At 42.6% G+C, this 26,022-nt stretch overlaps 1 protein-coding gene across 3 annotated transcripts in view; it reads left to right on the top strand.

Moving 5' to 3' along the window:
* LOC109904379 (collagen alpha-1(XVI) chain) overlaps positions 1-26,022 on the top strand; it is a 148,853-nt gene that overhangs the window by 74,017 nt on the left and 48,814 nt on the right. For all 3 annotated transcript variants that reach the window (XM_031788978.1, XM_031788979.1, XM_031788977.1), the window contains exons 29-33: positions 4,776-4,811; positions 5,180-5,287; positions 19,063-19,185; positions 19,309-19,362; positions 19,679-19,720. In XM_031788978.1, the coding sequence (XP_031644838.1) occupies positions 4,776-4,811; positions 5,180-5,287; positions 19,063-19,185; positions 19,309-19,362; positions 19,679-19,720 (363 nt within the window). The remainder of the gene's footprint in view (positions 1-4,775; positions 4,812-5,179; positions 5,288-19,062; positions 19,186-19,308; positions 19,363-19,678; positions 19,721-26,022) is intronic.

The following is a 26,022-nucleotide window of genomic DNA, read 5'->3' as shown; positions in this document are numbered from 1 at the left end:
AATAGCCATCCTGCTACGCTAGTAGAGGTTGAATAGTGTATTGTTCAGCTAATAGCCCATCCTGCTACGCTAGTAGAGGTTGAATAGTGTATTGTTCAGCTAATAGCCCATCCTGCTACGCTAGTAGAGGTTGAATAGTGTATTGTTCAGATAATAGCCCATCCTGCTACGCTAGTAGAGGTTGAATAGTGTATTGTTCAGATAATAGCCATCCTGCTACGCTAGTAGAGGTTGAATAGTGTATTGTTCAGATAATAGCCCATCCTGCTACGCTAGTAGAGGTTGAATAGTGTATTGTTCAGATAATAGCCATCCTGCTACGCTAGTAGAGGTTGAATAGTGTATTGTTCAGATAATAGCCCATCCTGCTACGCTAGTAGAGGTTGAATAGTGTATTGTTCAGATAATAGCCATCCTGCTACGCTAGTAGAGGTTGAATAGTGTATTGTTCAGCTAATAGCCCATCCTGCTACGCTAGTAGAGGTTGAATAGTGTATTGTTCAGATAATAGCCCATCCTGCTACGCTAGTAGAGGTTGAATAGTGTATTGTTCAGATAATAGCCATCCTGCTACGCTAGTAGAGGTTGAATAGTGTATTGTTCAGATAATAGCCATCCTGCTACGCTAGTAGAGGTTGAATAGTGTATTGTTCAGATAATAGCCATCCTGCTACGCTAGTAGAGGTTGAATAGTGTATTGTTCAGATAATAGCCCATCCTGCTACGCTAGTAGAGGTTGAATAGTGTATTGTTCAGATAATAGCCCATCCTGCTACGCTAGTAGAGGTTGAATAGTGTATTGTTCAGATAATAGCCATCCTGCTATGCTAGTAGAGGTTGAATAGTGTATTGTTCAGATAATAGCCCATCCTGCTACGCTAGTAGAGGTTGAATAGTGTATTGTTCAGATAATAGCCATCCTGCTACGCTAGTAGAGGTTGAATAGTGTATTGTTCAGATAATAGCCCATCCTGCTACGCTAGTAGAGGTTGAATAGTGTATTGTTCAGATAACAGCCATCCTGCTACGCTAGTAGAGGTTGAATAGTGTATTGTTCAGATAATAGCCATCCTGCTACGCTAGTAGAGGTTGAATAGTGTATTGTTCAGATAATAGCCATCCTGCTACGCTAGTAGAGGTTGAATAGTGTATTGTTCAGATAATAGCCCATCCTGCTACGCTAGTAGAGGTTGAATAGTGTATTGTTCAGCTAATAGCCCATCCTGCTACGCTAGTAGAGGTTGAATAGTGTATTGTTCAGATAATAGCCCATCCTGCTACGCTAGTAGAGGTTGAATAGTGTATTGTTCAGATAATAGCCATCCTGCTACGCTAGTAGAGGTTGAATAGTGTATTGTTCAGATAATAGCCATCCTGCTACGCTAGTAGAGGTTGAATAGTGTATTGTTCAGCTAATAGCCCATCCTGCTACGCTAGTAGAGGTTGAATAGTGTATTGTTCAGATAATAGCCCATCCTGCTACGCTAGTAGAGGTTGAATAGTGTATTGTTCAGATAATAGCCATCCTGCTACGCTAGTAGAGGTTGAATAGTGTATTGTTCAGATAATAGCCCATCCTGCTACGCTAGTAGAGGTTGAATAGTGTATTGTTCAGATAATAGCCATCCTGCTACGCTAGTAGAGGTTGAATAGTGTATTGTTCAGATAATAGCCCATCCTGCTACGCTAGTAGAGGTTGAATAGTGTATTGTTCAGATAATAGCCCATCCTGCTACGCTAGTAGAGGTTGAATAGTGTATTGTTCAGATAATAGCCATCCTGCTACGCTAGTAGAGGTTGAATAGTGTATTGTTCAGATAATAGCCCATCCTGCTACGCTAGTAGAGGTTGAATAGTGTATTGTTCAGATAATAGCCCATCCTGCTACGCTAGTAGAGGTTGAATAGTGTATTGTTCAGATAATAGCCCATCCTGCTACGCTAGTAGAGGTTGAATAGTGTATTGTTCAGATAATAGCCCATCCTGCTACGCTAGTAGAGGTTGAATAGTGTATTGTTCAGATAATAGCCCATCCTGCTACGCTAGTAGAGGTTGAATAGTGTATTGTTCAGATAATAGCCATCCTGCTACGCTAGTAGAGGTTGAATAGTGTATTGTTCAGATAATAGCCCATCCTGCTACGCTAGTAGAGGTTGAATAGTGTATTGTTCAGATAATAGCCCATCCTGCTACGCTAGTAGAGGTTGAATAGTGTATTGTTCAGATAATAGCCCATCCTGCTAGCTTGTGAAATAATAATAATAATACTTTTCCCCCTTTCCACGTTAAAGACTAGCCACAACCGGCCCTAACCCCAATGAATACATTTGGGCACAGTCGATAACGTGCTGGACTTCGGGGCTAGAATGTTGAGGATTCGAAACCTGCTCCCTGCTTGCTATAATGAATGAGTTTGATACACCTGGTATTGGATTTGGCTGAAAAAAACTTGCTAAATAGCGATTTTAGTAAATTATCTTTATGACAAAAAAATATGCACAATCTTTTGTCTCTACATTAACTAATATATTCCTCTCAATTGTAAATTTTTAGCTTGACTCGTTATGACATTATAACTACATACATTTGCTTCCCCATAATGTTTTGTCAGCCATCTTTGCTGAAGTCACCAGGGACATCAAATTCGTCATTGGAACCACTCGATATGATTGGTCAAATAAAAACCTTGGGACCCAAATGCATAATGAGTGCTCTAACTCCCCCTTGTGGTGGTCTGGAGCAATGAAGCTGTGACGCTGGGTACCGCTAAGTCTCGCAGTGTAAGCTCAAAACTTTTAAAGGAGAAACCACTGTACCTGCATCTTCAGTATTGGAACAGCCAGTTTATGACATACAGTAGTCCTCAAATACATGCACAAACACACAAACACCCAGGAATCCCCAAATACATGCACAAACACACAACCACCCAGGCATCCTCAAATAAATGCACAAACACACAACCATCCAGGAATCCTCCAATACATGCACAAACACACAACCACCCAGGAATCCTCCAATACATGCACAAACACACAACCACCCAGGCATCCTCAAATAAATGCACACACACACAAATACAGTTGAAGTCGGAAGTTTACATACACCTTAGCCAAATACATTTAAACTCAGTTTTTCACAATTCCTGACATTTAATTCTAGTAAAAAATCCCTTTCTTAGGTCAGTGAGGATCACCACGTTATTTGAAGAATGTGAAATGTCAGAATAATAGTAGAGAGAATGATTTATTTCATATTTTATTTCTTTCATCACATTCCCAGTGGGTCAGAAGTTTACATACACTCAATTAGTATTTGGTAGCATTGCCTTTAAATTGTTTAACTTGGGTCAAACATTTTGGGTAGCCTTCCACAAGCTCATTGGTTATTACTGCATTGTCGGAACTAGAAGCACAAGCATTTCGCTACACTCGCATTAACATCTGCTAACCATGTGTGTGTGACAAATAAAATTTGATTTGATTTGCGACCAAGCTTTAACTTTCTGACTGATGTCTTGAGATGTTGCTTCAATATATCCACATCCCTCCTGCTGCAAACACCCCCACAACAGGATGCTGCCACCCCCGTGCTTCACCGATGGGATGATGTTCTTCAGTTTGCAAGCCTCCCCCTTTCTCCTCCAAATATAACGATGGTCATTATGGCCAAACAGTTCTATTTTTTTTCATCAGACCATAGGACATTTCTCCAAAAAGTACGATCTTTGTCCCCATGTGCAGTTGCAAACCGTAGTCTGGCTTTTTTATGGCGGTTTTGGAGCGGTGGCTTCTTCCTTGCTGAGCGGCCTTTCAGGTTATGTCGATATAGGACTCGTTTTACTGTGGATATAGATACTTTTGTACCTGTTTCCTCCAGCATCTTCACAAGATCCTTTGCTGTTGTTCTGGGATTGATTTGGACTTTTCACACCAAACTACGTTCATCTCTAGGAGACAGAATGTGTCTCCTTTCTGAGCGGTATGACGGCTGTGTGGTCCCATGGTGTTTATACTTGCGTACTATTGTTTGTACAGTTGAACGTGGTACCTTCAGGCGTTTGGAAATTGCTCCCAAGGATAAACCAGACTTGTGGAGGTCTATAGTTTTTTTTCTGTGGCCTTGGCTGATTTCTTTTGTTTTTCCCATGATGTCAAGCAAAGAGGCACTGAGTTTTGTGGTAGGCCTTGAAATACATCCACAGGTACACCTCCAATTGACTCAAATGTTGTCAATTAGCCTATCAGAAGCTTCTAAAGCTATGACATCATTTTCTGGAGTTTTCCAAGCATTTTAAAGGCAGTCAACTTAATGTATGTAAACTTCTAATCCACTGGAATTGTGATACAGTGAATTATAAATTAAATAATCTGTCCGTAAACTACTGTTGGAAAAAATGATTGTGTCATGCACAAAGTAGATGTCCTAACTGACTTGCCAAAACTATAGTTTGTTAACAAGAAATTTGTGGAGTGGTTGAATAATGAGTTTTAATGTCTCCAACTGAAGTGTTTGTAAACTTCCGACATCAACTGTGTACAGGTAATCCCCCACTTAACACAGAATACGCCAAAGTGATCTATACATCTCATTTATATGGTAAACTACTGTTTCACACTGCTTAATTACATAGTGTGTGCCTCAGTGGTTAGCACTTTTTCAGGGCTTTCTATCTGAATAGGTAGAGGCTTGAACAGGTGTGTGGGTGTGGGTGTACTATTATAGGTGTGTATCACTCTCACTCTTAATCTGTCTTCTCCTGTCTCTTTACACAGGGTGTGCCAGGTCTTGATGGTCTAAGGGGAGAGAAGGTCAGTTCTTTATGTCAGGTTGCTCTTTATAAAAGTCTCTGAATAGCAAAAACCTTTTACTGCAGTGGGTTAAATCAGGGTCACACATAGTGTTTCTTGGTAGTCATAAACAAAACTACTTTCAAACACTCTGGTATCACAAACCCAGAATTAACATATTACTGGGTTTAGGTACTTGTTTAATTCAGACTAATAATAATTTGATGAAGCTTTGTGCATTGTAATCAGTAACCTTGAATTATTGTCCTGGACTGTTGTTAAATCAATCTTCATTTATGAATGTTTAAGTACGAATCACAGACCACATCCATGTTTTTGATTTACAATGCATTGTTTTTAATGACAACATCATGTGTCTCTGTTGCTAGGGAGACCAGGGTGAGCAAGGAGACCAAGGATTGGCCGGAACCCATGGAACCCCGGGCCTGCCTGGAGAGCCTGGTCGGGATGGAGTAACTGGACTGAAAGGAGAGAAGGTATGGAACACCCAACCAACCTATCAATGAGTCAGTCAGTCTGACTATCTGGCTGTCTAGCTGGACTGGCTGGCCCTCTGTCTGGTTGGCCCTCTGTCTGCTTGTTCATCGAAGGATTAAAAGTTAATTGCGTGATTAACTCAATCAAGTAATTATTAACTCATTAACCTGGGGCACCATGGGAAAATTTGTTTTTATTGAGTTTCTATTTCCCAGATTAACTCAAAGAATATCAGAATATCGATTTTACAACAACCGCTAATTAACCAGTTACCTCTTACAATCTCGTTCTGAATGTCGTATAGCCCGTGAATCTGCACGGACCCGGGTCTCACCAATGAGTTCGTACCACACCAATCTTAGTTGAATATTTATTTACTAAAAAGCTAAAATGATTATAAAAGATACACATAGACAGAACACATTATAGGCTATTGTTTAGAACTTAGTATAACGGGCCAAAACACTATGACGCGTGTTACCCAAAATGGGGATTGCAATGAGAGAGAGGAAAAAGAAAGTACACGAGAGAAATATACATTTGGGTGAATTTGTCAGCTATGCTATTCTAACCCTAGCCTTGCCCCAAACTGCCGCTCTTATTGGTCAGAATATAATGATGTAATTATGTGGGGTAGACCTCCGACCGATCAGGGGACCGTTCAGCTGCTCGATGACGCACTTTTCCTGCGCACCTCTCTGATCATCCTCCCGATGTCAGTGTCCTTTTGGCTTAGGAGTCTGTTCCCTTACCCTTGCTATGGAAGGGGTATTCTGAGGACAGACAGCTCTGTAGCTCAGAGCTCACAGCATAGGAATTAAACCTTTTAGATACCACAATTCTCTGGGATTGGATGCTAAGGGGGTCCGGCTTGAATTCACCCGCTTAGACACAGCTACTCATCTGTAGCTTGGGTAGAAAAGGATTTCTTTGTCTTCAAACTTGTGTTGCGTTCTGGGTTTGTTTACTTTTTAGACCTTGGCTGCAGCTTGGGTCACATAGTCTTCTCTGTAAATTCTATACTCACAGGTTTTATACCCTTGGGTCAGAAGTGGGAGTAACCGCCTTTAGGGCAATTCTCTGGGCGTACCAAGTTAATGAGGCAAGGTCTAGATTTGATTTAAATCCAATTTTAGACAACTAACTTACCATTTCATCTTTACCAAAACATTCCCTTTGATTTGGACATGTTCCACACAACGTACAATGTATAAACATCAAACATATACTAGGAAAACTCTTCATGTTGCAATGTTTTCGTAATAACGTCATCTATTAACCTTTTAATAACAAAACAAAAATTACATACATTTTCATATTCCATCTATCGTCATGACCACCATTGTGGCTGATGCAAACCATTGTTCCAAAGTCCCTTTATTTCATGTTTAATGTTCTGAGGCCGGTTCTCCATAGTAACAGGACAAAGGAATTTGTCTGTGGTCTGTGGCTAATCAATCTTCAGGTTGTTTTTTGTCTAAATAATCAATAATATTTCAACTGGACAATAGCGTCGTCAATATAAAGGAAAAACAACGAAAGGCGCACTCTCAGTCGCAGGTCTGGGATTTCCCACTGTTCACTCATTCAAAGTTGTCATTCTCCCTCATTTTTCAGAATAAAAGCCTGAAACATTGTTTAAAGACTGTTCACGTCTAGTGGAAGCCATAGAGAATGCAATCTGGGTCATATCCCTTTATATGGTGGATAGGCTTTCAATAATGGCACTTCCTGGATGGATTTTCCTCTGGTTTTCGCAGGCCATATCAGTTATGTTATACTCACAGACATTATTTTAACATTTCTGGAAACGTTAGAGTGTTTTCTATCCAAATCTACCAATTATATGCATATCCTAGCTTCTGGGCCTGAGTAACAGGCAGTTTACTTTGGGCACGCTTTTCATCCAGGTGTGAAAATACTGCATTAGGACTCTGATGACCTGGTAAAATAAAACCCCTTCATTGTTGGCCCAAGCTATCATCTATTGGGTTCTCTAATAACCTCCCTCTCGGAAGACACTAAAAGATAAGGTTTATCTCCCTAGACTCAATCAATTTGAGCAGTGCACCCTCCCCTCAATTTGTGCTCTCCTCACAGTTTAGGGGCAGTGCGCTCTCTCTCTTTCTGTCTTTTCTGAATCATAATTAAAACATTTTATAAACTATCCAACCCAAATTTAGAATGACAGTCCTTAGTGGTTCACGTTGGTTCTATCACTCGTATTCAAGACCCTCAACTTAACACACACAGACACTGTTAGAATGTACATTTACAAACAAGGAAAATATATAAACAGTGTGTACTACTTATATTATCAATATCAACCTTTCTCATTACGGCCCCTGTTTATCCCTGTCTTAATGTCGCATGTGACATGGTAATGACAGATCCGTATCTCGATGCATTCTTAGTCTAAATTACTACACATTTCGCAGTGTGCAGACCTCCACAATCAACCTGATACCCCAAATAAACATTTACGAGCACGGTTGACCACCCCCCTTCCCTCCCGGCACTCATCCTTCTGGCATGTCTTCATGTTTTTCTTCAGATAGCGTTACAGTTCATCTTCCCGACGACACATAGTATGTAACTCATGCCTTTCACAGTTGATGGCCCATGATAGTGTCCCGATTTCAATATCCGTGATATTAATCAGACTTCCCCAAGCACACAAATCTCTCACCTGAGCCGCCACCACTATTCTGTACAGTCCATTCTGTCTGGTCCATTTTCCCACCAGTACACCAGCATTATGAGAGAAGTTTGGACGTGATTTCTCTCCATGCTCACTCCACATGTACGGTCTCAGGACTCATGCCACACTCCTGCTGCTCGTACACAGGTTGCTGGCTCGGAATCAGATCACAGGTAGGAGTGGTGAAAGACAAGGTCGTAGTGAATGACTTTGTCACTATTTCTTCAGCCAGTTAAGGGGGGGGGATTGAGATTCACTCTGTTCCTGGACAATTCATCCCTTCCTTTCATCAAGACACCATCTGTGATCACCTTTGCCATAACTCGAGAGAGGACAGAGCAAAACAACAGTTAAGAAATGTCTGATTCTGGAAATCCTGACCAACTATTCACCGTATGACAAACTATTACATTCCTAATTTCCTTAATACCAAAATCATAACAACACAGTGTTGAAACCATTTTCCAAGCGGTCTTATACTCCCTTATCATACTGGTGTCGTGTCGTTGACTGTCATTAAATGTGAAGACTGTATATTATCAAATTAATTCTCTGTGTAATTTAATTACGCGATTAAACTAATCATGAAGCATTAACTAGGAAGTCGTTGCACCACGGGAACATTTTGTTTATAGAGTGTCAATTTCCCGAATATAACTCTTCAGATATTTTCATATTTTATCAAAACAGTCGCTTATTAATGCATTTTATTACCTCATCAGTCTCTGAATGTCGCAAACCCTTAGATATCTGCACGAACCCTAGCCTAGATCATGAGTAAGCTTTAAACAAATTGGTTTAAATATTTATTTAATAACTAACTAATCAAATCACAGAATTACATAAACACACACACAATAGGTCATGCATTGGTTACAATCATGATAGGAAAGTCCCTAGTGGGCTAAGCTGATATGACAGCTTGGTAGACAAAGGAAAGGGGTGGGGCCGTTCAAGAGTGGGAAACTCAAGGGTGGATTCACTACATACAGTTGAAGTCAGAAGTTTACATACACTTAGGTTGGAGTCATTAAAACTCATTTTCCAACCACTCCACAAATTTCTTGTTAACAAACTATAGTTTTGGCAAATCGGTTAGGACATCTACTTTGTGCATGACACAAGTAATTTTTCCAACAATAGTTTATAGGCAGATTATTTAACTTACAATTCACTGTGTCACACTTCCAGTGGGTCAGTTGACTGCATTTTAACAGCATGGAAAATTCCAGAAAATGATGTCATGGCTTTCGAAGCTTCTGATAGGCTAATTGACATCATTTGAGTTCCTATTTCGCAACAAAGCCTCCTTCACTCACGCTGCCAAACATACCCTCGTAAAACTGACTATCCTACCAATTCTCGACTTCGGCAATGTCATTTACAAAATAGCCTCCAACACTCTACTCAGCAACCTGGATGCTGTCTATCACAGTGACATCCGTTTTGTCACCAAAGCCCCATATACCACCCACCACTGCGACCTGTATGCTCTAGTCGGGTCTTCTATAAGTCTATGCTAGGTAAAGCACCTCCTTATCTCAGCTCACTGGTCACGATAACAACACCCACCCATAGCAGGCGCTCCAGCAGGTATTTCTCACTGGTCATCCCCAAAGCCAACACCTCCTTTGGCCGCCTTTCCTTTCGGTTCTCTGCTGCCAATGACTGGAACGAATTGCAAAAATCGCTGAAGCTGGAGACTTATATTTCCCTCACTAACTTTAAACGTCAGCTATCTGAGCAGATAACCGATCGCTGCAGCTGTACATAGCCCATATGTAAATAGCCAATCCAATCTACCTCATCCCCATATTGTTTTTATTTACTTTTCTGCTCTTTGCACACCAGTATTTCTACTTGCACATCATCATCTGCACATCTATCACGTAAGTGTTAATTAGCTAAATTGTAATTACTTCGCTACTATGGCCTATTTATTGCCTTACCTCCTCACACCATTTGCACACACTGTATATAGACTTTCTTTTTTCAATTCTGTTATTGACTGTACACTTCTTTATTCCATGTGTAACTCTGTGTTGTTGTTTGTGTCGCACTGCTTTGCTTTATCTTGGCCAGGTCGCAGTTGGAAATGAGAACTTGTTCTCAACTAGCCTACCTGGTTAAATAAAGGTGAAATAAAAAAACTCAGTGCTACTTTGCTTGACATCATGGGACAATCAAAATAAATCATCCCAGACCTCAGAAAAAAATTATAGACCTCCACAAGTCTGGTTCATCCTTGGGAGCAATTTTCAAACACCGCAACTATAAACACCATGGGACCACGCCGCCATCATACCGCTCATGAAGACGACACATTCTGTCTCCTAGAGATGAACGTACTTTGGTGCGACAAGTGCAAATCAATCTCATAACAACAGCAAAGGACCTTGTGAAGATGCTGGAGGAAACAGGTACAAAAGTATCTATATCCACAGTGAAATGTGTCCTATATCGACATAACCTGAAAAGCCGCTCAGCAAGGAAGAAGCCACTGCTCCAAAACCGCCATAAAAAAGCCAGACTACGGTTTGCAACTGCACATGGGGACAAAGATCATACTTTTTGGAGAAATGTCCTCTGGTCTGATGAAACAAAAATAGAACTGTTTGGCCAAAATGACCATCGTTATGTTTAGAGGAGAAAGGGGGAGGCTTGCAATTTATTTTTATTTCCGACTTCAACTGTACATAGAAATTGATAATACTTTGAACAAGAACAACCGCTCTTTCGAAAAGAAATAGCAATTTACATATTTACGAGTGTCTGTCTTTGTTGTCCCTCTCTGTGATTCCCGGTCCGTCTGCTGGATAGTCAGTCGACAGAGAGCCTCTGGTTTGATCCAAGTCATAGGTTGTTAGAATGGATACTTCAGAGTACCATACGGAAATGTTCTTAGATTGAATGTGTCTACCAGACTAAAGTATTTAAACAGCTGCAGTCTGAATAATTGTTCTTTAGTTTGTAGATTTCTTTGCCATTTCAACGTGGGAATGATCTTCACATTCTTTGGTCAAGTCCTTTGGTAGAGTTGTAGTTCTTAACCATTTCAACATGTAGCATCAGCTCCATGTTTCCAGTCTTCTTGACTATTTGAGACGTCCGGTTTACTGTCTCTTTGGCACAAAATGTTAATTTTGTCACAGTGGTTTTATACTATGTGGAAGAAGGGGGCGTTCCATGACATCAATGTAAAAGTCTGTACTCATGGGCGTGGCCACTGACTATAAATGAGAAGTGTACACAACCAGAGGCACAGTAATGTGTGTTTTCTGTCCTTCATAAGATCACCGAATCAAACACACTCAACATGACTGTCCCTTAAGTGTCCACGGACCACTCCCACATTCTCAAAAATATAAATATTGTTTAATTATTCAAACTGTTGATGTCCAAGTGTCTCTCTGTGTTCCACAGTTTACATTCTAATCTCGAACACTGCAGAGCATAGTGTTACGACCGCCATAAAACAGCCGACTTCCCACTCTCCCCCTCTAGGAGAGAGAGCAGGCTGTAGAGCGGACCCTCTGTAATCTGATCCTTCAGATCATTACAGGAAAGTTATGACACTGGCAACCTCACCACAGAGTTAGCAGGTCAGGGAGTTAACCCTGAGTGAGAAATCCCAACAATACAGCAGACCCAATCTGGTGAGATTTGTATCGAAACAAAGACAAAAACAAGAACCAAAACAACAACAGCAATACACATATCACTCAAGGTGGGGAAAACCTCAATCCGTTTGGAGTAGCAGTCAACCATTATCAACATGTCTTTTTCCTTTTATATGCAGATTGAACAAAACCATTAGCATATTTACCAAAGGGCCAGGGCCCCAGGGAACTGGTAATCTCCCCTTTAAACACATGACTCACATTGTGATTCATCTGTAAAAAAACGAACAAAAAAAACAACACTGCCTGTTAAAACAAAAATAAACAAATTAGAATAACAAATAAAATTATAGTTACAATGCATGATAACTACATAAGGAAATAATTGTATCCCATAATGTAATGATAAAATAGACTAGAGACAGGTGTCCCTCATTGATGTTATTCTTAAATCTCACCAAATGTGTCTATAATTTCTAGTGAGGTTGATCAGGCCTCATCAGAAAGTAAAGTCAAAGGTCATTCAACACCATTTAGTATTGTATTTCCCTTTTCTTTCCCTGTACTTCAGAAACCATTTAACATCTCAAACATTTCCATCATTTTGCGTGCCCAGTTTAAAACTAAATTAAAAAGACCCCCACACAGTAAATCAAACACAGTATTAACACCAAGAACAAATATTAATAATCTGTGAGTTGTGTGTGCGTGCTGATGTGTGTGGTAAACCATAGGGCAAAAACACACAAATGGCCAGGCCTTACTTATCGGGGAACTAGGCTCCATTACCAGCTTACAATCCCTTTTTAAATGACCAACAGCCCCACTCCTTAAACAGGGCTCTGATTATTTGCCCATTCCTCCCTATTTCTTTGTCTTACTTGGGCCATTGAAACCACTGTTAGTGACTTTCACTGTGGCGGCATTAACTACTCGTACGGCTGAAAAATAATCGGAAGTAGATTCTACTCTCAAAGCCTATTGCTCTATTTCATCCCAATGAAAATGTTGGTCCACAACCCCGCAATAGCAATTTTGATAACAGGTTTAAGACCTGCCATCAAAGCAGACGTAGACATTCTATCAACTTACCCAGTCTTTTTGCAGCTGAATACATCTAATTTTGGTTTTATCAGTTCGTTTTTTTTGTTAATACAACACTGACATCAAAACGCTGGTGCATTAAGCTTTTATTTAAATTTTATGCCATTGAGCCAAGTCACAATTGCATCTCTGAATTCTTTATGAGATTGGAATTTTCAGTCAGCAGGGAAACACTGACCAATTTTATCCAGTTTGCAAAAATGTTCCCATTTTCAAGTCAATTTGGTAGAATGCTTCTGCACCTCTTTCAGCTCCTCTATGGCTTTTTAAAACGTTTCTTCCTCTAGTCCTACTATGCAGGGAGAATCATGTCTGTCGGTCACCATTTCATAGTTATTATTCCGATGCCTCTCCCAACGGTGTCCAGGGTGTTTAGATTCCCCCCCCAACGGCTCTAATACACGCCTTCTATCAACTGTTTTCCAAGGTAGTGATACCCACTTCCCCGGAGAATAGTTATGGTATTTGTGCCTTGTAATTGGTCACAGCACCCGATACCTTGTATTAGAACCTATACTGACGCACTTGCCAATTTACTACTTGAGAATATGGTTGACCTAAAGTCTGATACCAATGTTACGCCTCAAATATCACTGTTGTTGACAACAATCAATCAATCAATCAAATGTATTCATAAAGCCCTTTTTACATCAGCAGATGTCACAAAGTGCTTATACAGAAACCCAGTCTAAAACCCCAAACAGCAAGTAATGCAGATGTAGAAGCACGGTGGCTAGGAAAAACTCCCTAGAAAGGTGGGAACCTAGGAAGAAACCTAGAGAGGAACCAGGCTATGTGGGGTGGCCAGTCCTCTTCTGGCTGTGCCAGGTGGAGATTAGAAACCTAGAGAGGAACCAGGCTCTGAGGGGTGGCCAGTCCTTTTCTGGCTGTGCCGGGTGGAGATTGGAAACCTAGAGAGGAACCAGACTATGAGGGGTGGCCAGTCCTCTTCTGGCTGTGCCGGGTGGAGATTAGAAACCTAGAGAGGAACCAGGCTCTGAGGGGTGGCCAGTCCTTTTTTGGCTGTGCCGGGTGGCGATTATAACAGAACATGGCCAAGATTTTCAAACGTTCATAGATGACCAGCAGGATCAAATAATAATAATCACAGTGGTTGTAGAGGGTGCAACAGGTCAGCACCTCAGGAGTAAATGTCAGTTGGCTTTTCATAGCCGATCATTCAGAGTTAGAGACAGCAGGTGCGGTAGAGAGAGAGAGAGTTGAAAACAGCAGGTCTGGGACAAGGTAGCACGTCCGGTGAACAGGTCAGGGTTCCATAGCCGCAGGTAGAACAGTTGAAACTGGAGCAGCAGGTTGACCGGGGACAGCAGGTGGACTAGAATTCAGAGATGCAATTGTGACTTGGCTCAATGACATAACATTTAAATAAAAGCTTAATGCACCAGCATTTTGATGTCAGCGTTGTATTAACAAAAAAAAACAGCAAGGAGTCATTAGGCCAGGTAGTCTTAGGCATGGTCTTAGGACTCAGGTCCTCCGAGAGAAGAGAGAAAAGAGAGAGAGAATTAGAGAGAGCATACTTAAATTCACACAGGACACAGGATAAGACAGGAGAAATACTCCAGATATAACAGACTGACCCTAGCCCCCCGACACATAAACTACTGCAGCATAAATACTGGAGGCTCAGACAGGAGGGGTCGGAAGACAGGAAGATCACGTCAGTGACTCATATTACAACACATATTACCATGACTATGTCATGGTTCCCCAACCCAATAGTGCATAAACCAACCTCTCTCCTTATTGCTACTGCTAATACAAACAAATCATGTTCACACAACGATTGAATATCTTCTTGCTTCCGGACTTACCCTCTCGGGATTTACCCTCCACAGGGACCACCCTGTTTGGGACTTACCCTCTCGGGATTTACCCTCCACAGGGACCACCCTGTTTGGGACTTACCCTCTCGGGATTCACCCTCCACAGAGACTACCCTGTTTGGGACTTACCCTCTCGGGATTCACCCTCCACAGGGACTACCCTGTTTGGGACTTACCCTCGCGGGATTTACCCTCCACAGGGACCACCCTGTTTGGGACTTACCCTCTCGGGATTTACCCTCCACAGGGACCACCCTGTTTGGGACTTACCCTCTCGGGATTTACCCTCCACAGGGACTACCCTGTTTGGGACTTACCCTCTCGGGATTTACCCTCCACAGGGACTACCCTGTTTGGGACTTACCCTCTCGGGTTTTACCCTCCACAGGGACTACCCTGTTTGGGACTTACCCTCTCGGGATTTACCCTCCACAGGGACTACCCTGTTTGGGACTTACCCTCTCGGGATTTACCCTCCACAGGGACTACCCTGTTTGGGACTTACCCTCTCGGGATTTACCCTCCACAGGGACTACCCTGTTTGGGACTTACCCTCTCGGGATTTACCCTCCACAGGGACTACCCTGTTTGGGACTTACCCTCTCGGGATTTACCCTCCACAGGGACTACCCTGTTTGGGACTTACCCTCTCGGGATTTACCCTCCACAGGGACTACCCTGTTTGGGACTTACCCTCTCGGGATTTACCCTCCACAGGGACTACCCTGTTTGGGACTTACCCTCTCGGGATTCACCCTCCACAGGGACTACCCTGTTTGGGACTTACCCTCTCGGGATTCACCCTCCACAGGGACTACCCTGTTTGGGACTTACCCTCTCGGGATTTACCCTCCAAAGGGACTACCCTGTTTGGGACTTACCCTCTCGGGATTTACCCTCCACAGGGACCACCCTGTTTGGGACTTACCCTCTCGGGATTTACCCTCCACAGGGACTACCCTGTTTGGGACTTACCCTCTCGGGATTTACCCTCCACAGGGACTACCCTGTTTGGGACTTACCCTCTCGGGATTTACCATCCACAGGTACTACCCTGTTTGGGACTTACCCTCTCGGGATTCACCCTCCACAGGGACTACCCTGTTTGGGACTTACCCTTCTGGGATTTACCCTCCACAGGGACTACCCTGTTTGGGACTTACCCTCTCGGGATTTACCCTCCACAGGGACTACCCTGTTTGGGACTTACCCTCTCGGGATTCACCCTCCACAGGGACTACCCTGTTTGGGACTTACCCTCTCGGGATTCACCCTCCACAGGGACTACCCTGTTTGGGACTTACCCTCTCGGGATTCACCCTCCACAGGGACTACCCTGTTTGGGACTTACCCTCTCGGGATTCACCCTCCACAGGGACTACCCTGTTTGGGACTTACCCTCTCGGGATTTACCCTCCACAGGGACTACCCTGTTTGGGACTTACCCTCTCGGGATTTACCCTCCACAGGGACTACCCTGTTTGGGACTTACCCTCTCGGGATTTACCCTCCACAGGGACTACCCTGTTTGGGACTTACCCTCTCGGGATTTACCCTCCACAGGGACTACCCTGTTTGGGACTTACCCTCTCGGGATTTACCCTCCACAGGGACTACCCTGTTTGGGACTTACCCTCTCGGGATTCACCCTCCACAGGGACTACCCTGTTTGGGACTTACCCTTCTGGGATTTACCCTCCACAGGGACTACCCTGTTTGGGACTTACCCTCTCGGGATTTACCCTCCACAGGGACTACCCTGTTTGGGACTTACCCTCTCGGGATTTACCCTCCACAGGGACTACCCTGTTTGGGACTTACCCTCTCGGGATTTACCCTCCACAGGGACTACCCTGTTTGGGACTTACCCTCTCGGGATTTACCCTCCACAGGGACTACCCTGTTTGGGACTTACCCTCTCGGGATTTACCCTCCACAGGGACTACCCTGTTTGGGATTTACCCTCTCGGGATTCACCCTCCACAGGGACTACCCTGTTTGGGACTTACCCTCTCGGGATTTACCCTCCACAGGGACTACCCTGTTTGGGACTTACCCTCTCGGGATTTACCCTCCACAGGGACTACCCTGTTTGGGATTTACCCTCTCGGGATTTACCCTCCACAGGGACTACCCTGTTTGGGACTTACCCTCTCGGGATTTACCCTCCACAGGGACTACCCTGTTTGGGATTTACCCTCTCGGGATTTACCCTCCACAGGGACTACCCTGTTTGGGACTTACCCTCTCGGGATTCACCCTCCACAGGGACTACCCTGTTTGGGACTTACCCTCTCGGGATTCACCCTCCACAGGGACTACCCTGTTTGGGACTTACCCTCTCGGGATTCACCCTCCACAGGGACTACCCTGTTTGGGACTTACCCTGTCGGGATTCACCCTCCACAGGGACTACCCTGTTTGGGACTTACCCTCTCGGGATTCACCCTCCACAGGGACTACCCTGTTTGGGACTTACCCTCTCGGGATTCACCCTCCACAGGGACTACCCTGTTTGGGACTTACCCTCTCGGGATTCACCCTCCACAGGGACTACCCTGTTTGGGACTTACCCTCTCGGGATTCACCCTCCACAGGGACTACCCTGTTTGGGACTTACCCTCTCGGGATTCACCCTCCACAGGGACTACCCTGTTTGGGACTTACCCTCTCGGGATTTACCCTCCACAGGGACTACCCTGTTTGGGATTTACCCTCTCGGGATTTACCCTCCACAGGGACTACCCTATTTGGGACTTACCCTCTCGGGATTTACCCTCCACAGGGACTACCCTGTTTGGGACTTACCCTCTCGGGATTTACCCTCCACAGGAACTACCCGTTTGGGACTTACCCTTCTGGGATTTACCCTCCACAGGAACTATGTCAAAAAAAAAAATCTCAAATATCGTTATTCATGTTACTGAGGGACAGAGGGGAATGCAGAATGGTGTTGTAGTTTATCAGTAAATGACTCCATGTGTGTGTCTGTGCGGGTTGGTGAGGTGTTGTAGGTCATCAGTAACTGACTCAGTGTATGTGTCTGTGCGGGTTGGTGAGGTGTTGTAGGTCATCAGTAACTGACTCAGTGTATGTGTATGTGAGGGTTGGTGAGGTGTTGTAGGTCATCAGTAACTGACTCAGTGTATGTGTATGTGAGGGTTGGGGAGGTGTTGTAGGTCATCAGTAACTGACTCAGTGTATGTGTATGTGAGGGTTGGTGAGGTGTTGTAGGTCATCAGTAACTGACTCAGTGTATGTGTATGTGAGGGTTGGTGAGGTGTTGTAGGTCATCAGTAACTGACTCAGTGTATGTGTATGTGCGGGTTGGTGAGGTGTTGTAGGTCATCAGTAACTGACTCAGTGTATGTGTATATGAGGGTTGGTGAGGTGTTGTAGGTCATCAGTAACTGACTCAGTGTATGTGTATGTGAGGGTTGGTGAGGTGTTGTAGGTCATCAGTAACTGACTCAGTGTATGTGTATGTGAGGGTTGGTGAGGTGTTGTAGGTCATCAGTAACTGACTCAGTGTATGTGTATGTGAGGGTTGGTGAGGTGTTCAGGACTTACCTTTCATCTACGACCGGTCGTAAGACCATGGGACTACTGAATAATCTCAGGTTTTCTAGGTCCGTATCTTATAATTGGTTCAGCCTACGACTCTCATCTCCCCAAGATGTCAGAATGATTGGTAACAGGTGTAGAACCTGTGCCTACCTTGGTTTTTGTGCTGACTGCTTCTCCACTGATTCTGACCCTCCAGTTCGACTATAAATCGCAGTGAACTGTCAGGCACTAAATGAACAGAATAAAAACTCACGGACAACTAGTAAAGCTCAAATCAAGTTTATTCACCCACTGGGTCACATAGCTGCATAAGACTAAAACATATTTACACAAGCACTGGAATTTAAACCTTCCTCTTATGCTGAGTCTCTTCTTTACACATCTGGACAGCCAATACATCTCTGTTGCTATACAGGACTTTAGTGATGCCTGTTCTCTCTCACTTCATCTGACCTGACCTTGGCCCAAACTCCTCACTCCTCCCCAAATCACGGCTGTTCTGTTGACTTGTACCAGACCGTGGCCCTTCTCCTTTCCAAAGGATACCTGATGTCTAAGAATAACATGTTCCAACATAATGTAAATGTTCTGCATTCCCCTCTCTCCCTCAGTAACATGAATAAGGATATTTTAGATTTCAAGTTTAGAACCCATCATCACTAACTTACTATGTAACAGACTAATTCACTAACCATGTAACTAACTAACTACCTCATTAACTAACTAACTAACTAACTAGTCCCGTGTAGCTCAGTTGGTAGAGCATGGTGCTTGCAACAGCAGGGTTGTGGGTTTGATTCCCACTGGGGACCAGTATGGAAAAACATATGCACTCACTACTGTAACTCGCTCTGGATAAGAGTGTCTGCTAAATGACAAGAATTTAGGCACTGACATTTCTCTCTCTTTCTGACTACTGTTGTATCCTTCATCAGGGAGATGCGTGTGAGAGCTGTGCGACTGTCTCTGGGGGGCAGGTCAGTGTAGGAGGGGTGCAGGGAGCCAAGGGAGAGAGGGGCGACCCCGGATCCCCAGGAGAGGGAACAGCAGGGAAACACGTGAGTCTGTCTGTCTCAATTTGACCCTGATGTATCACCTTTTTTTTGTTTAGGTGTGCCTACTATTCATATTCATGCTAAAATATAATATATTCTCTCTCTCTCTCTCTCTCCGTGTACCAGGGTAAAGCAGGGCTTCCCGGTGTTCAGGGGCCTGTTGGACCTAAAGGAAGCCAGGTAGGACATGTTGATGTGTGTGTGTCTGTGAGGGTTGGTGAGGTGTTGTAGGTCATCAGTAACTGACTCAGTGTGTGTGTGTGAGGGTCGGTGAGGTGTTGTAGGTCATCAGTAACTGACTCAGTGTGTGTGTCTGTGAGGGTTGGTGAGGTGTTGTAGTTTATCAGTAACTGACTCAGTGTGTGTGTCTGTGAGGGTTGGTGAGGTGTTGTAGTTTATCAGTAAATGACTCAGTGTGTGTGTCTGTGAGAGTTGGTGAGGTGTTGTAGGTCATCAGTAACTGACTCAGTGTGTGTGTCTCTGCTGCCCCCTGTAGGGTGACCCAGGATTTGAAGGGGTGGGCTTCGCAGGACCTCAGGTAAGAACATATTCACTGAGGAGATGGGTCGCTCAATTTACTAATAACCTTACCTTGGCTGTTGTCTATTCAATTCAATTCAAGGGGTACATACAGTGTTGTAACAATGTACAAATGGTTAAAGTACACAAGGGAAAATAAATAAGCATAAATATGGGTTGTATTTACAATGGTGTTTGTTCTTCACCGGTTGCCCTTTTCTTGTGGCAACAGGTCACAAATCTTGCTGCTGTGATGGTACACTGTGGTATTTCACCCAGTAGATATGGGAGTTTATCAAAATTGGGTTTGTTTTCGAATTCTTTGTTGATCTGTGTAATCTGAGGGAAATATGTGTCTCTAATATGGTCATACATTGGGCAGGAGGTTAGGAAGTGCAGCTCAGTTTCCACCTCATTTTGTGGGCAGTGTGCACATAGCCTGTCTTCTCTTGAGAGTCAGGTCTGCCTACTGTGGCCTTTCTCAATAGCAAGGCTATGCTCACTGAGTCTGTACATAGTCAAAGATTTCCTTAAGTTTAGGTCAGTCACAGTGGTCAGGTATTCTGCCACTGTGTACTCTCTGTTTAGGGCCAAATAGCATTCTAGTTTTCTCAGTTTTTTTCTTAATTATTTCCAATGTGTCAAGTAATTATCTTTTTGTTTTCTCATGATTTGGTTGGGTCTAATTGTGCTGCAGTCCTGGGGCTCTGTGGGGTGTGTTTGTGTTTGTGAACAGAGCCCCAGGACCAGCTTGATTAGGGGACTCTTCTCCAGGTTCATCTCTCTGTAGGTGATGGCTTTGTTGTGGAAGGTTTGGGAAGCGCTTCCTTTTAGGTGGCTGTAGAATTTAACGGCTCTTTTCTGGATTTTGATAATTGGTGGGTATCGGCCTAATTCTGCTCTGCATGCATTATTTGGTGTTCTACGTTGTACACAGAGGATATATTCACCTAGAATTCTTGTCAACTCATATATTGGCTATTTAGTTGGTATTGTTATTGTGGATGAACTTTCCCTTTAATTTCGTTTTGGCCAAATATGTCCTGATGTTTTCTGTTTTCGGTATTTTCATTTTCATACCATGAATTGTTTCTGACACTGTTCAATATAGATAGTAGAACAGACAGTCTTCTTCACTTGGTTTAGTAGAACAGACAGTCTTCTTCACTTGGTTTAGTAGAAGAGACAGTCTTCTTCACTTGGTTTAGTAGAACAGACAGGGTCTTCTTCACTTGGTTTAGTAGAACAGACAGTCTTCTTCACTTGGTTTAGTAGAACAGACAGTCTTCTTCACTTGGTTTAATAGAACAGACAGGGTCTTCTTCACTTGGTTTAGTAGAACAGACAGGGTCTTCTTCACTTGGTTTAGTAGAAGAGACAGTCTTCTTCACTTGGTTTAGTAGAACAGACAGGGTCTTCTTCACTTGGTTTAGTAGAAGAGACAGTCTTCTTCACTTGGTTTAGTAGAACAGACAGGGTCTTCTTCACTTGGTTTAGTAGAAGAGAGTCTTCTTCACTTGGTTTAGTAGAACAGACAGGGTCTTCTTCACTTGGTTTAGTAGAACAGACAGGGTCTTCTTCACTTGGTTTAGTAGAAGAGACAGTCTTCTTCACTTGGTTTAGTAGAACAGACAGGGTCTTCTTCACTTGGTTTAGTAGAAGAGAGTCTTCTTCACTTGGTTTAGTAGAACAGACAGGGTCTTCTTCACTTGGTTTAATAGAACAGACAGGGTCTTCTTCACTTGGTTTAATAGAACAGACAGGGTCTTCTTCACTTGGTTTAGTAGAAGAGACAGTCTTCTTCACTTGGTTTAGTAGAACAGACAGGGTCTTCTTCACTTGGTTTAGTAGAAGAGACAGTCTTCTTCACTTGGTTTAGTAGAACAGACAGGGTCTTCTTCACTTGGTTTAGTAGAAGAGAGTCTTCTTCACTTGGTTTAGTAGAACAGACAGGGTCTTCTTCACTTGGTTTAGTAGAAGAGAGTCTTCTTCACTTGGTTTAGTAGAACAGACAGGGTCTTCTTCACTTGGTTTAGTAGAAGAGAGTCTTCTTCACTTGGTTTAGTAGAACAGACAGGGTCTTCTTCACTTGGTTTAGTAGAAGAGACAGTCTTCTTCACTTGGTTTAGTAGAACAGACAGGGTCTTCTTCACTTGGTTTAGTAGAAGAGACAGTCTTCTTCACTTGGTTTAATAGAACAGACAGAGTCTTCTTCACTTGGTTTAGTAGAAGAGACAGTCTTCTTCACTTGGTTTAGTAGAACAGACAGGGTCTTCTTCACTTGGTTTAGTAGAAGAGACAGTCTTCTTCACTTGGTTTAGTAGAACAGACAGAGTCTTCTTCACTTGGTTTAGTAGAAGAGACAGTCTTCTTCACTTGGTTTAGTAGAACAGACAGAGTCTTCTTCACGTGGTTTAGTAGAAGATACAGAGTCTTCTTCACTTGGTTTAGTAGAAGAGACAGTCTTCTTCACTTGGTTTAGTAGAACAGACAGGGTCTTCTTCACTTGGTTTAGTAGAAGAGACAGTCTTCTTCACTTGGTTTAGTAGAAGAGACAGTCTTCTTCACTTGGTTTAGTAGAACAGACAGGGTCTTCTTCACTTGGTTTAGTAGAAGAGACAGTCTTCTTCACTTGGTTTAATAGAACAGACAGGGTCTTCTTCACTTGGTTTAGTAGAAGAGAGTCTTCTTCACTTGGTTTAGTAGAAGATACAGTCTTCTTCACTTGGTTTAATATAACAGACAGTCTTCTTCACTTGGTTTAATATAACAGACAGTCTTCTTCACTTGGTTTAATAGAACAGACAGTCTTCTTCACTTGGTTTAGTAGAAGAGACAGTCTTCTTCACTTGGTTTAGTAGAAGAGACAGTCTTCTTCACTTGGTTTAGTAGAAGAGACAGTCTTCTTCACTTGGTTTAGTAGAAGAGACAGTCTTCTTCACGTGGTTTAGTAGAAGAGACAGTCTTCTTCACGTGGTTTAGTAGAAGATACAGAGTCTTCTTCACTTGGTTTAGTAGAAGAGACAGTCTTCTTCACTTGGTTTAGTAGAAGAGACAGTCTTCTTCACTTGGTTTAGTAGAAGATACAGTCTTCTTCACTTGGTTTAATAGAACAGACAGTCTTCTTCACTTGGTTTAATAGAACAGACAGTCTTCTTCACTTGGTTTAATAGAACAGACAGTCTTCTTCACTTGGTTTAGTAGAAGAGACAGTCTTCTTCACTTGGTTTAGTAGAACAGACAGGGTCTTCTTCACTTGGTTTAGTAGAAGAGACAGTCTTCTTCACTTGGTTTAATAGAACAGACAGAGTCTTCTTCACATGGTTTAGTAGAAGAGACAGTCTTCTTCACATGGTTTAGTAGAAGAGACAATCTTCTTCACTTGGTTTAGTAGAAGAGACAGTCTTCTTCGCATGGTTTAGTAGAAGAGACAGTCTTCTTCACTTGGTTTAATAGAACAGACAGTCTTCTTCACTTGGTTTAGTAGAACAGACAGTCTTCTTCACTTGGTTTAGTAGAACAGACAGTCTTCTTCACTTGGTTTAATAGAACAGACAGGGTCTTCTTCACTTGGTTTAGTAGAACAGACAGGGTCTTCTTCACTTGGTTTAGTAGAAGAGACAGTCTTCTTCACTTGGTTTAGTAGAACAGACAGGGTCTTCTTCACTTGGTTTAGTAGAAGAGACAGTCTTCTTCACTTGGTTTAGTAGAACAGACAGGGTCTTCTTCACTTGGTTTAGTAGAAGAGAGTCTTCTTCACTTGGTTTAGTAGAACAGACAGGGTCTTCTTCACTTGGTTTAGTAGAACAGACAGGGTCTTCTTCACTTGGTTTAGTAGAAGAGACAGTCTTCTTCACTTGGTTTAGTAGAACAGACAGGGTCTTCTTCACTTGGTTTAGTAGAAGAGAGTCTTCTTCACTTGGTTTAGTAGAACAGACAGGGTCTTCTTCACTTGGTTTAATAGAACAGACAGGGTCTTCTTCACTTGGTTTAATAGAACAGACAGGGTCTTCTTCACTTGGTTTAGTAGAAGAGACAGTCTTCTTCACTTGGTTTAGTAGAACAGACAGGGTCTTCTTCACTTGGTTTAGTAGAAGAGACAGTCTTCTTCACTTGGTTTAGTAGAACAGACAGGGTCTTCTTCACTTGGTTTAGTAGAAGAGAGTCTTCTTCACTTGGTTTAGTAGAACAGACAGGGTCTTCTTCACTTGGTTTAGTAGAAGAGAGTCTTCTTCACTTGGTTTAGTAGAACAGACAGGGTCTTCTTCACTTGGTTTAGTAGAAGAGAGTCTTCTTCACTTGGTTTAGTAGAACAGACAGGGTCTTCTTCACTTGGTTTAGTAGAAGAGACAGTCTTCTTCACTTGGTTTAGTAGAACAGACAGGGTCTTCTTCACTTGGTTTAGTAGAAGAGACAGTCTTCTTCACTTGGTTTAATAGAACAGACAGAGTCTTCTTCACTTGGTTTAGTAGAAGAGACAGTCTTCTTCACTTGGTTTAGTAGAACAGACAGGGTCTTCTTCACTTGGTTTAGTAGAAGAGACAGTCTTCTTCACTTGGTTTAGTAGAACAGACAGAGTCTTCTTCACTTGGTTTAGTAGAAGAGACAGTCTTCTTCACTTGGTTTAGTAGAACAGACAGAGTCTTCTTCACGTGGTTTAGTAGAAGATACAGAGTCTTCTTCACTTGGTTTAGTAGAAGAGACAGTCTTCTTCACTTGGTTTAGTAGAACAGACAGGGTCTTCTTCACTTGGTTTAGTAGAAGAGACAGTCTTCTTCACTTGGTTTAGTAGAAGAGACAGTCTTCTTCACTTGGTTTAGTAGAACAGACAGGGTCTTCTTCACTTGGTTTAGTAGAAGAGACAGTCTTCTTCACTTGGTTTAATAGAACAGACAGGGTCTTCTTCACTTGGTTTAGTAGAAGAGAGTCTTCTTCACTTGGTTTAGTAGAAGATACAGTCTTCTTCACTTGGTTTAATATAACAGACAGTCTTCTTCACTTGGTTTAATATAACAGACAGTCTTCTTCACTTGGTTTAATAGAACAGACAGTCTTCTTCACTTGGTTTAGTAGAAGAGACAGTCTTCTTCACTTGGTTTAGTAGAAGAGACAGTCTTCTTCACTTGGTTTAGTAGAAGAGACAGTCTTCTTCACTTGGTTTAGTAGAAGAGACAGTCTTCTTCACGTGGTTTAGTAGAAGAGACAGTCTTCTTCACGTGGTTTAGTAGAAGATACAGAGTCTTCTTCACTTGGTTTAGTAGAAGAGACAGTCTTCTTCACTTGGTTTAGTAGAAGAGACAGTCTTCTTCACTTGGTTTAGTAGAAGATACAGTCTTCTTCACTTGGTTTAATAGAACAGACAGTCTTCTTCACTTGGTTTAATAGAACAGACAGTCTTCTTCACTTGGTTTAATAGAACAGACAGTCTTCTTCACTTGGTTTAGTAGAAGAGACAGTCTTCTTCACTTGGTTTAGTAGAACAGACAGGGTCTTCTTCACTTGGTTTAGTAGAAGAGACAGTCTTCTTCACTTGGTTTAATAGAACAGACAGAGTCTTCTTCACATGGTTTAGTAGAAGAGACAGTCTTCTTCACATGGTTTAGTAGAAGAGACAATCTTCTTCACTTGGTTTAGTAGAAGAGACAGTCTTCTTCGCATGGTTTAGTAGAAGAGACAGTCTTCTTCACTTGGTTTAATAGAACAGACAGTCTTCTTCACTTGGTTTAGTAGAAGAGACAGTCTTCTTCACTTGGTTTAATAGAACAGACAGAGCCTTCCTCACTTGGTTTAGTAGAAGAGACAGTCTTCTTCACTTGGTTTAGTAGAAGAGACAGTCTTCTTCACTTGGTTTAGTAGAAGAGAGAGTCTTCTTCACTTGGTTTAATAGAACAGACAGAGTCTTCCTCACTTGGTTTAGTAGAAGAGACAGTCTTCTTCACATGGTTTAGTAGAAGAGACAGTCTTCTTCACTTGTTTTAATAGGGAAGGCAGAGTCATCTTCACGTGGTGTAATAGAAGAGACAGAGTCATATTCACGTGGTGTAATAGAAGAGACAGAGTCATATTCACGTGGTGTAATAGAAGAGACAGAGTCATATTCACGTGGTGTAATAGAAGAGACAGAGTCATATTCACGTGGTGTAATAGAAGAGACAGAGTCATATTCACGTGGTTTAATAGAAGAGACAGAGTAATATTCACGTGGTGTAATAGAAGAGACAGAGTCATCTTCACGTGGTGTAATAGAAGAGACAGAGTCATATTCACGTGGTGTAATAGAAGAGACAGAGTCATATTCACGTGGTTTAATAGAAGAGACAG

The sequence above is a fragment of the Oncorhynchus kisutch genome, linkage group LG14, assembly GCF_002021735.2.
Source record: "Oncorhynchus kisutch isolate 150728-3 linkage group LG14, Okis_V2, whole genome shotgun sequence".
NCBI classification, from domain to species: Eukaryota; Metazoa; Chordata; class Actinopteri; order Salmoniformes; family Salmonidae; genus Oncorhynchus; species Oncorhynchus kisutch.
Note: the sequence above shows the minus strand (reverse complement) of the source record. Positions and strands in the feature narration are given on the sequence as shown.